An 11,863-nucleotide genomic window follows, 5' to 3' on the forward strand; every position below is an offset into this window, starting at 1 on the left:
ACCACCACCATCATCATCACCACCACCATCATCATCACCACCACCATCATCACCACCATCATCACCATCACCACCACCACCATCATCACCACCACCATCATCACCACCACCACCATCATCATTTTATGTGTACCAGTGTTTGCCGGCATGTATGTCTGGCACCATGAGCCTGCCTGGAGCCACCTGGTGCCTGTGTTATGCCCCGAGTCTGCGGGAAGCACAGGAGAGTTCAAGAACTGCAGAGTTCAATGCAATCAGGCATAAGAGTCTTTTTATTTTCGAGTCAGGCTCGGATTGCAAAGCTCCCCACAGCGCAGGACAATAGCGCAACCACAGGCTTGGAAGGCTTGGCACTTAGACACAGCATAGTTAAGAGATTCTTGGAATGCTCAGGGTGATGGGGAGAGGCGGGTGAGGCAAGTCATAATTTAAATATGATACCGTTTAGTAAGGCAGAATTGCAAGGCTGAGAGGGGATTCTTCAGACCTAAGGATTATCTTTATGGGGCTATCAGGAACTAGTTTTATGACCATAACTGTCTGTGACCTCTGGTTACCTCCCCTCTATGGTTCAAACATGGGACCCTAATCTCCTTTTTCCAAGAACAGGCACCAGCTGCACCTGGGAAGTGCCCAGTCGGTTATCAGGAAGAGTGTTAGCCACGGAGACACAAAGAGGGGAGGCTGCCATCTGGCTCCCTCAGGCTCACTCAGGCTGGCACCTGTGGCTCCTTGAGATCTCTGGAGAGGCCAGGGAGGGAGAGGAAGCCCTGCGATTCCTGCAGGAGGGATCAGGGTTAGGGAAAGCAGAACTTCTGTGGGAAAGTACAGAGGCAAGCTGCCAGTACCCTACCATACCCTCGCTGTGGGAACCCTACCATACCCTCGCTGTGGGAACCCTACCATACCCTACCGCTCTCGCTGTGGGACAGAGCCTGGGGTTGGGGGGAGGGTAACTTCTTCGAGAAAGTGCAGAAGCAGAAGCAAGCTGCCTGTGCACGCACCTACAGAGCTAGAAGAGCAACTAGAGTTCCAGATGTTCATGAGCTTCCACGTGGGAGCTGAGGGTTGAGCCTTTGTGCTCTGGAAGAGCAGCCAGCGATCTTCACCCACGGGCCAGCCCTCGAGTCCCCCCCTCCCCCGCCCGCTTTTGTCTTTCCACAGTAAAGATGAGTCCGCCTTCATGGTAAACCCACTGACGGCACAGGGCATCGCAGTGGTGGTGGTGGCTTATGACATTGCACCCAAAGGTAATAAGGGTGGCCCCTGAAGATTTGGGGGCCAGAGCTTTGTGTGGATAGAACCCCCCTGGTGGATCCTGACCCAGCATTTTGCTCTGTTCAGGCACACTGGACCAGATGGTGGACCAGGTGACCCACAGTGTTGTGTTCCTACAGAGGCGCTATCCAAGCAATAAGTAGGTGTCTCACAGATGCTCTTAGTGGACCATGGGAGGGGTGGTCTGTGGAGCCTGATGCAGACCGGGACTTCTGCTGCCTTAGGGAAGTAGCTGTAATCTGGTCCCTGTCTCACCCAGGGGAGTCTACCTCTGTGGACACTCTGCAGGAGCTCACCTGGCCGCCATGGTGCTCCTGGCCAGCTGGACCAAGCATGGGGTCACACCCAACCTCCAAGGTTTCTTACTATTTGTCAAAACAGAATGTCAGGTAGCCCAGGCTGGCATCCAACCTGTAAGGTCTCTGTGGGTATGGCGGGGCAGCTCAAACCTCTCTGCAGCGGTGGGAGGGTGGAGCAGACATTGGAAGGCTGACGGCTTGCGTGGAGATCCTTCTTTGCCCTCTGCCCACAATCCTTGTCTTCTCCTCTGGCCTGGAGGGTGGACGGGTCCATCTTACTAGGCCTGGAGGGTGGGCGGGTCCATCTTACTAGGCCTGGAGGGTGGGCGGGTCCATCTTACTAGGCCTGGAGGGTGGGCGGGCCCATCTTACCGGGCCTGGAGGGTGGACGGGTCCATCTTACCGGGCCTGGAGGGTGGGCGGGTCCATCTTACCGGGCCTGGAGGGTGGGCGGGTCCATCTTACCGGGCCTGGAGGGTGGGCGGGTCCATCTTACCGGGCCTGGAGGGTGGGCGGGTCCATCTTACCGAGCCTGGAGGATGGGCGGGTCCATCTTACCAGGCCTGGCCCCTGGCCTGAGCTCCTTGCCTTGACAGGCTTTCTCCTGGTGAGTGGGATCTATGACCTGGAGCCCCTCATATCTACCTCCCAGAATGACCCTCTGCACATGACCCTGTGAGTTGTCTGCCCTTCCTCGCTCTCCAGCACCTACCAGAGGCCTGTCTCCCCTCTGTCCTGACCCCTCCACTGTCCCATCCCAGGGAAGATGCTCAGAGGAACAGTCCACAGCGACAGCTGGAAGTGGCTCCAGCACGGCCTGTGGCTCCAGCCTGTCCTGTGCTGGTGCTTGTGGGTCAGCATGACTCGCCAGAGTTCCACCGCCAGTCCAAGGAGTTCTGTGAGGTACTGCTAACAGCCAGCTACGGCCCCGGGGTCGGCATCACGTGATCTCACCTTCCCTCCTTATTCTGCCCAAACGAGATGGACGTGGTGGCGCACACATGTGGTCGGGGTGCGCTGTAAAGAGAGCTCAAGGCTGGCTGGGCACACCTTTCATCCCAGCACTTGGGAGGCAGAGGCAGGCGGGTTTCTGAGTTCGAGGCCAGCCTGTTCTACAGAGTGAGTTCCAGGACAGCCAGGGCTACACAGAGAAACCCTGTCTCAAAAAAAAAAAAAAAAAAAAAAAAAAAAAAAAGAGCCCAAGGTTGCCTAAGCAACTTAGTAAGACCCTGTTCTAAAATTTAAAGAAAAGAAAGGTTAGGGTGTAACTCGATGGTAATGGGCTTGGTAAGCATAAACAAGGTCCTGGTGCAACCCCCAGGGCTGTAATAAATGGACACATTCAGACCCCCTTCAAATAAACCTGCTGTGCACGGGACCCTGAGAGAGCCATCTCCTCCTCCGCAGTCTTACGCCCCGCCCCCTCATTTCTATCCAGACACTTTGCCGCGTGGGATGGAAGGCCTCTTTCCAGCAGCTGCGTGGTGTGGATCACTTTGACATCATAGAGAATCTGACCCGAGAAGATGACGTACTCACCCAGGTGGGGCTCCCCACTCCCGCCTCCAACAGTCTTTCTAAGTGGACAGCGTGGATCCCACGCCCTAACATGGCCGAGGCCAAGGCGGCAAGAGCAGAAGAGAAACGTTGGTGTGTACATGCAAAAGCCAACGCCAGCTCCACAGAAGGGCATGGAGCTTGGGTGTATTATTATTGTTGTTGTTGAGACAGTGTCTCACTGTATAGCCCAGGCTGGACTGGGACTAACATATAAATCAGGCTGCCCTCAAATTTTAGTGATCCTTCTGCCTCAGTCTCCTGGGGCACTGAGATTAGAGGTGTGTACAACTGTACCAGGCTTGTTACAACTTGGTCACAGAGAATACCATAAGCAATTCAGAGAGGCCAGCAAGGTGGCTTACTGGGTAAAGAAAGGGACTTGCTGTCGTGCCAGAGGACCTGAGTTTGATCCCCAGGACCCAGGTGGTGGAAGGAGAGAACCAACTCTTGTAAGTTGTCCTTTGACCTCCACATGTGTGCCGTGGCGTGTGGGCAACACTAAATAAATAGTTCTCTTTAAAAGTCAAAGGATAAAGCTGGATGTGGTGAGCCATGCCTAGTCCCAGTACTCCAGAGGCAGAGGCAGGCAGATCTCTAAGTTTGAGGCCAGTCTGATCTACAAAGCAGGCGAGTCAGCCAGGGCTACACAGAGAAACCCCTTGGGTGGAGAGGGGCAAAGGGTAAATAGAAAATCATCCTTGCCTCCCATGTGACAGGCAATAATCTTTGTCTTTCCCCGGCTTTGGTAGTAGGGAAGGGTACCTGACCAGCTTGATTTTATTTTGAGGTGCTGGAAATTGAACACTCTATATACGTATGTGTGAGTGTGTAGGTGTATGTGGATGTGAGCATGTACACATGTACATGTGGAGGCCAGAGGTTGAGGTTGACATGAGGCATCTACTTCAGATATTCATTTTTTTTTAAGATTTATTTATTTTATGTATACTGTCAATCAGCATACCAGAAGAGGGCATCGGATCCCATTACAGATGGTTGTGAGCCACCATGTGGTTGCTGGGAATTGAACTCAGGACCTCTGGAAGAGGCTGTCAGTGCTGGAAGAGCAGTCAGTGCTCTTAACCGCTGAGCCATCTCTCCACACCCACACTCCTTATTTTTTGAGACAGGGCATTTCTCCAAACCTGGAGCTCATTGATACCTTGCTCCATGATAGCTTGCACATTGATAGCTTGCACATTGATTGCTTGCATGCCAGGTGTCTCCCCAACTGAGCTACCTGTTGGTCCCTACTTTTAAATTGAGACAGGCTCTTCCTAAATAGCCCCGATGTGACTGATGTGAGGTGGCTCCGCAGTTAAGAGCACATACTGCTCTTCCTGAGGACCTGAGTTCAATTCCCAGCACCCATACTGCCTGTAACCCCAGCTCCAGGGAGACTCTGGGACCTTGGATCTCTGTGGGCGCTTGCATTCATGTGCACATGCCCTCCCACACACACAGTTAAGAATACAAACATATTTTTTTAAAACCCTACCAATTGTTATTAGTGTTTGTGTATGTATGATGCATGTATATACATGTCAGACTTGGTGGTAAGCACCTGTCTTAGTCACGGTTTCTATTCCTGCACAAACATCATGACCAAGATGCAAGTTGGGGAGGAAAGGGTTTATTCAGCTTACACTTCCACATTGCTGTTGATCACCAAAAGAAGTCAGGACTGGAACTCAAGCAGGTCAGGAAGCAGGAGCTGATGCAGAGGCCGTGGAGAGATGTTCCTTGCTGGCTTGTTTCCCCTGGCTTGCTCAGCCTGCTCTCTTATAGAACCCAAGACTTCCAGCCCAGGAATGGCACCACCCACAAGGGGCCCTACCCCCTTGATCACTAATTGAGAAAATGCCCCACAGCTGGGTCTCATGGAGGCACTTCCCCAACTGAAGCTCCCTTCTGTGATAACTCCAGCCTGTGTCAAGTTGACACACAAACCCAGCCGGGACAGCACCTTTACCCGCTGAGCCATCCATTTAGATTTTGAACTTGTAACCCTTCTGCCCCAGCCTCCGTGGACTATAGGACTAGCTTAGACCTTTTATTTACTTGTTTGTCTATTTATTTTGAAACAGGGTCTCACTATGTAGACCAGGCTGGCCTGGAACTCAGAGATCCACCTGCCTCTGCCTCGCAAGGGTTGGGATCAAAGGTGTGCGCCACCACCTACGACCGTTTATTCAGGTCGCCATCCATGCCTGGCCTTTCCTCTCTTCTCTTCCTCCTGCAGATCATTTTGAAAACAATCTTCCAGAAGCTGTGAGGACACCTCATCCCCAGCCTGTATGCATCTCAGAGAAGCTCCAGAAAAGTGGTGACTGTTCCACCTCACAGTGGTTTGTCTGTCCACCCCATAGTCTCCTTGCTGTGAGCACCATCTCCTCTCCTGCCATTCTTTGTCCCACCCGGATGGAGCTCCAGGAAAAGCCTGCAGATTGTCACTGGGAGATGTACACAGCCACCACCTGGACAAGCCTCCCCCCCTCCCCCCCCACCCCACCCCCGCTTGCTTACAGGGAGTGGAAATCCACTTCTGGCTGGCTTTCTGTGCCAGTTAGCAGTATCAATGTGGACTGGCTGGGGCTGAGGCTGGAGCTGAGGGCTGGAGTTCTGCCTGTCTCCTACTGTAAGAGAGGGTGGGGTAGGGAGAAGGAATGAAGACAGATGACAGATAGATAGACCAACCAACCACTGGGGGATGTAGCTCACTTGTAGAAAGCCTGACCAATATGCATAGGATCCTGGGTTGTACCAAAGAAACCGGGTATTAACAAGGAAAAAGAAGAAAAGAGGGGCAGTGTACATCCGAATCTCAGCACTGAGGCAGAAGGATTGCTTGTGAGTTCAAGACCAGCCTGGACTATACAGCAAGACCCTGTCTCAAAAAAGAAAAGGGATGAAGAGATAGCTCAGCGGGTCAGAGTGCCTGGCACAGAGCCCGACAACCTGTGTTTGGTCCTGGGAACCTATATGGAAGGAAACAAGCGACTTCTCCAATTGTCCTTTGGCTGCCCTGTGTATGTCCCTTAGCATACACACCACACATACATGATGATGGTGATAAAAAGAGCCCATGTTTGTGCCTGCTCTATGAACCGCACCAGCCCAGAGGGGTCACCTGCACAAGGACCTGTGTGTAGCAGGCACCACCAGATCTGACACCTATTCCTGCAGCACTCCCCGTAGCCACTGGTCCTTCTGAAACAGCTGGTGTGGGCTGTAGCCATACTTCTTGCCTACTTTATTAGGTTCATGTAGCTACCACTCTTTACCACCCTAATCCCTTCCAACCCCCCAACACTGGGTAGTCCAGAGAGTTAGATGGGAAAGAGGGAAGTAGATCTCCTTAGATGCACTGCTCACTAGGGGCATCGAGATCCTTGGGGCAAGTCCAACTGGCAAGCCATCAAACAGCAAAAGCAGCCGCACGGGACGCAGCGGCCACCTCCTCTTGGGGCTCTGGTATCTTATACCCTCTCAAGAATCCCCAGAATTCCAAATGTAAACTACCTTCAGCTGGCAGAGTCACGCCCCTGCCAGAGCACGGGACAGATCATAGTTGCTGTGGACAATCTGAGGCAGCCCGTATCCCATGCCTGGGATTAAAGCAAAAGCATATTCACATAACTGGGCTTTTGGGTTTGTGTATTTTATGTATGTGAGTACACTGTCGCTCTTCAGACACCAGAAGAGGGCATCGGATCCCAGTACAGGTGGTTCTGAGCCACCATGTGGTTGCTGGGAAAACTCAGGACTCCAGAAGAGTGGTCAGTGCTCTTACCTACTGAGCCATCTCTCCAGCCCCATAACTGGGTTTTTTAGAAACCAGAATTCTCACTATAGTGGGTACTCCTGCTTCATTTTCAAAGCTTCCCTCAAATTGGCGTGGGGCATGCCAGCAATGCCAGCGCTTGAGGCAGAGGCAGGAGGGTTTGGGGACCGGAAAGGGCTCTTTACCACACCTCTAATTTGCGATGTGTTTCTCTGTGTCTAGTTTGCTTTTATGTTTGTGGCAAGTACCACGACCAAAGTAACGAGAGAAGGAAAAAGTTCACTTCATCCTACGCATTTCAGTCTGTCATCCAAGGAAGCCGAGGCAGGAGCTTAGGCAGAGACGACGACGACGAGAGGAAGGCTGTGTACGGTCTTGCTTGTTCAGGTTCAGTCGCCTTTCTTCTACAGACCCACCTGCTTAGGGATGGCACCGCCCAAGGTGGTCCAGACTCTTTTACATGAATTAGTAATTAAGAGTCCCACAGCGGTGGCGACAGGCTACTCCCATGCAGTTCCTCAGCTGATAGTTTCTCGGCTCGGATGTGCGTCTAGGTTTGTGTGCAGTTGACAGCTAATGCCATCTATGATGTCTTACATCCTGACAGTTGTAAGAAGCGGAAAGCCCACATTTTCATGCCTTCCCCTTTCCCACTCTTTCCTGCCAAATCGGATGCTCGTGCAGAGTGGACCATTCATGCGGAGCAGAACATCTACAATGTTCTTATCATTCCTCCTTCGTGTGAGCCAGTTCCCTTTCTGGGCAGACCAGCTAAGTCTTTGTTGCATCTTAGCACCCACTGGGGACCGTGCAACCAGTTCTGCCCCATCTACTTCAGGTTCTGTCTGTCCTTATTCAGGCATCAATTGTGTCACATGAGTTTTCCTGAAGGGATGAGAACAAGGCATCTACTCACCCCAGAAAGGGCACCAGCACCAGACCAAAGGAATGGTCCCATCGAGTCGAGTGCCCTAGTTTATTACTGACAGGAGCATGCAGCATGACTCAGGGCAGCCGTGTCCCTGAAGCCCTCGCAGCATGGGTGGGAACTCACAGAGCTTCGTTCCTGGAGCCACTGCGTGTGGTCAGGCCAGGCCTTTCAGCGCTTATGTACTGATTTTGTAAGCTTGGAGCTAGGCCTTGCAGCTCCCGTGTGGTTCTGAGCTGTGAGCCTCCCGACTCCCTACAGGAGCGAATGTTTCAGTCTAGAGGAGATAGCTACACAACAGCAATCTAGAGAGATTCAGATATCAGGGCTGGAGAGACGGCTCAGTGGTTCAGAGCACGTTTTGCTCTGGCAGACTTGAGTTCTATTACCAGAGCCCACATCTGGCAGCTCGCTGTAACTACAGATCCAGGAGGACCAGACCCCTCTGGTCTCTGGGGGCACTGCACAAAGTGATTCCAAATACAAATAAATCATATAAAACCTTTAAGTCGCCGGGCGGTGGTGGCGCATGCCTTTAATCCCAGCACTTGGGAGGCAGAGGCAGGCGGATTTCTGAGTTTGAGGCCAGCCTGGTCTACAAAGTGAGTTCCAGGACAGCCAGAACTATACAGAGAAACCCTGTCTCGATAAAAACCAAAGAAAAAAAAACAAAAACAAACCCAAAAAAACAAAAACCTTTAAGTCTAGGTGACTACAAATAAGCTGTGTTGGAACATGGCCTTCTTCGTGGTAGCCTTTGTGCTCCAGGGCAGGTGCGGTATCTATCTGGGACACAGTCGGTCTGGCCCAATGCAGAAATGCACCCAGCCCTGGGTAAGGCTCTCCTTTGTGCTTCAGGCTGTGCTGGGTCCCTCCTGACATCGGGCGTTTATAGTGGATTCTTTTCTCATTCCTGGGACTAAACTCCAAGAACCTTAAGGAGGGCCTATTTTACCACTTGGTTTGTGGAGACGGAGTCCACTGTAGTGGAGAAGCATGGAGCACGGGGCATAGTTCACTAGGCTACATAGTGAACTGCCTGGCGTGGGTGCTGGGAACCGCACTCATGCCCTGGAAGAGCAGGGAGCACTCTTCACTTTGCGGCGTCATCTCTCAGCCCCATCATGTCTGGCTTTCTGAGTGGCTTCAAGGGAGGTTGGGCTAAGCCAGGCTGTTGGGGTGGTCAGGCCTATTGAGTCCATCTTTGACTTGGGATAATTTAATTCATAGTGGGTTCAATGGAACAGGTTAGAGTGACATCCTAAGTCACTGAGCACCTTAACATCTAAGTGACATGGACCATGAGGCCACTGGACAATCTACATGTACTACATGGAATATTTTTAGTGACATACATGAGATGTTCAACCATATACTGTCATATGAAGTCACAAAATTCATGGGCTTCTGTGTGTGTATGAGTGTGTGTGTGTGTGTATGAGTGTGTGTGTGTGTGTGAGTGTGTGTGAGAGTGTGTGTGAGTGTGTGTGAGAGTGTGTGTGAGTGTGTGGTGTGTGTGTGTGTGTGTGTGGTGTGCGAGTGTGTGTGTGGTGTATGAGTGTGTGTGTGAGTGTGTATGTGAGTGTGTGTGTGAGAGTGTGTGAGTGTGTGTGTGAGAGTGTGTGTGTGAGTGTGTGTGTATGAGTGTGTGAGTGTGTGTGAGAGTCTGAGTGTGTGTGAGTGTGTGTGAGTATGTGAGTGTGTGAGTGTGTGTGTGGTGTGAGTGTGTGTGTGTGGTGTGTGAGTGTGTGAATGTGTGTGTGTGGTGTGTGAGTGTGTGTGTGAGTGTGTGTGTGTGGTGTGTGAGTGTGTGTGTGTGGTGTGTGAGTGTGTGTGTGAGTGTGTGTGTGTGGTGTGTGAGTGTGTGTGGGTGAGTGTATGTGTGAGTGTGTGTGTGAGTGTGTGTGAGTGTGGTGTGTATGAGTGTGTGAGTGTGTGTGTGTGGTGTGTGAGTGTGTGAGTGTGTGTGTGTGTCTGTCTGTCTATCTATCTATCTATCTATCTATCTATCTATCTATCTATCTATTTTTTGTTCTTGAGACAGTTTCTCTGTGTAGCCCTGGCTCTATGTAGCACTTTATAGGTAGACCAGGATGGCCTCAAACTTTCAGAAATCAACTTGCCTCTGCCTCCCTGGGATTAAAGAAGTGTCCTACCCCCTGTGAGTTTCTGTATCACACACAACGATAACTATAAAGGAGAAGTCTAGAAAGACCCACACTGGTGGTCTCTGCGCCCCTCAGTGGAGGGTATGGTGCCAGGAAGACGTGGAGGGGTGTAGAAAGACCCACACTGGTGGTCTCTGTGCCCCTCAGTGGAGGGTATGGTACCAGGGAGACGTGGAGGGTGTTCTCTGGATTCTTTTTTTTTTTTTTTCTGAGACAAGGTTTCTCTGTGTAGCCTTGGCTGTCCTAGAACTCACTCTGTAGACCAGGCTGGCCTTAAATTCAGAAATCTGCCTGCCTCTGCCTCTCAAGTGCTGGGATTAAAGGCATGTGCCACCACTGCCTGGCTGATTCTTTGAATCTTTACATAGAGTTGAAAGAGGACTGAGTTGAAAGATTCCAAACCTTGTTGGAATCTGGGAGATGAGAATGTTATAGTGACCAGAATCCACTCCGGAGTTACAAAGGAAGTGACTCACGGCCATAGGACCTCCATGCATGCTTGTGACACATTCCTGGGATATCTCTCACCTGAGTTGCTCCCTAGGCTGTACCCTAAACTAGGCATGAGCAAACGTAAATGAATAACAACATAGAGGTATACGCTCTGCTATATGTAAATACGCATGTATAGAGAAAGGGGCTGGGAGCCTGTTTGCCAGTAATACCAGCGTTGGCTAGACAGAGGCAGGAGGAGTGCAGGTTCAACATAGTGAGGTTTAGGCCATTCAGGGATCCCTAGCTAGACTCGCAAAAGCCAAAAAGGGCTGCCAAGATGGCTCGGCAGGTAAAAACACTTGTGGGTCCAACCTCACCCTGTCCTTGGATCCCAAGGTGGAAGGGTAGAACAAACTCAAAAACTCCTGACCTCCACACAAGAGGAGGTACAGTATGCACATGCGCACACACACATGTATATACATGCATCATACATACACAAACACTAATAACAGTTGGGAGGGTTTTAAAAAAATATTTGTTTGTATTCTTAACTGTGTATGTGGGGGGGCATGTGCACATGAATGTGAAAGTCCCCTGGGGGAGACCCCCACTCAAATCTCGGGAGGACGTACACCCAAGGAATCACGAGAGACCACATCTTGATGTAATTACAAGAGGTATATTTTAATTTTAGGACGCCCTGGTTTGGCACCACAGTTATCTTACGCAGGAGATAATGGAGCCAACCCAGGGCGTCCTGAAATGAAAATATACCTCTTGTAATTACATCAAGATGTGGTCTCTCGTGATTCCTTGGGTGTACGTCCTCCCGAGATTTGAGTGGGGGTCTCCCCCAGGGGTCTTTCATGTGGTGCATTGGCCGGGAAACACGTGACACCCAGGAACCCCGAAGACCCCTTGGAGGTATGTTTGTATGAGTGTGGTGTGTGTCTGAGGTGTGCGGTGCCGCTGTGCTGCGTTTGTGGTTTTGTGTTTTGTGTTTTGTGTTTTGTGGTTTTGGTTTTGGTTTTGGACCCAGCGGCTGCGGGCAGCTGCTATCGGAAACCCCGGACATTGTGCCTGGGGAAGCCCTGGATGTTGTGCCTAGGATGTCGGGAAGCCCTGGATGTTGTGCCTGGGGAAGTCCTGGATGCTGTGCCTGGGATGTCGGGAAGCCCTGGATGTTGTGCCTGGGGTATTGGGAAGTCTCGGATGGTGTACCTGAGACGTCGGGAAGCAGCTGCTGTCGGGAAACCCTGGATGTTATACTTGGGGTATCGGGAAGTCAGGAGAGCTTGACTGTTGGTTTTATTTATTAGTTTCTTTTGTTTGTGTAGTGGTTTTGCTTTTATTTCTCTAGATCTTTGTCATGGGCAGCCGTGTACGTGGCAGGTACACGGGCTGAGTG

General features: G+C 51.3%; 1 protein-coding gene and 2 long non-coding RNA genes across 7 annotated transcripts in view; 1 reads left to right on the top strand and 2 right to left on the bottom strand.

Moving 5' to 3' along the window:
- The window catches only part of Afmid (arylformamidase), an 18,482-nt gene extending 11,706 nt beyond the window's left edge, over nucleotides 1-6,776 (top strand). For 3 of the 5 annotated variants that reach the window (XM_031351939.1, XM_031351940.1, XM_031351943.1), the window contains 6 exons: nucleotides 1,165-1,250; nucleotides 1,345-1,417; nucleotides 1,538-1,635; nucleotides 2,174-2,252; nucleotides 2,339-2,480; nucleotides 3,016-3,654. In XM_031351939.1, coding sequence (XP_031207799.1) covers nucleotides 1,165-1,250; nucleotides 1,345-1,417; nucleotides 1,538-1,635; nucleotides 2,174-2,252; nucleotides 2,339-2,480; nucleotides 3,016-3,303 — 766 coding nt within the window. In that variant the 3' untranslated portion in view covers nucleotides 3,304-3,654. Of the gene's footprint in view, nucleotides 1-1,164; nucleotides 1,251-1,344; nucleotides 1,418-1,537; nucleotides 1,636-2,173; nucleotides 2,253-2,338; nucleotides 2,481-3,015; nucleotides 3,655-5,379 lie in introns of those variants that run through there. The other 2 variants (XM_031351941.1, XM_031351944.1) reach the window with 1 other exon arrangement.
- Nucleotides 255-1,912, bottom strand: LOC116077420. The gene is made up of 2 exons (XR_004113238.1): nucleotides 1,575-1,912; nucleotides 255-779 (listed from the first exon to the last, which is right to left on the bottom strand). It is a non-coding gene; the product is annotated as an uncharacterized LOC116077420 (long non-coding RNA).
- Nucleotides 1,969-2,998, bottom strand: LOC116077421. The gene is made up of 3 exons (XR_004113239.1): nucleotides 2,941-2,998; nucleotides 2,532-2,594; nucleotides 1,969-2,109 (listed from the first exon to the last, which is right to left on the bottom strand). It is a non-coding gene; the product is annotated as an uncharacterized LOC116077421 (long non-coding RNA).
- Nucleotides 6,777-11,863: the final 5,087 nt, after the last annotated feature.

Source organism: Mastomys coucha, unplaced genomic scaffold (assembly GCF_008632895.1).
Source record: "Mastomys coucha isolate ucsf_1 unplaced genomic scaffold, UCSF_Mcou_1 pScaffold5, whole genome shotgun sequence".
NCBI lineage: Eukaryota > Metazoa > Chordata > Mammalia > Rodentia > Muridae > Mastomys > Mastomys coucha.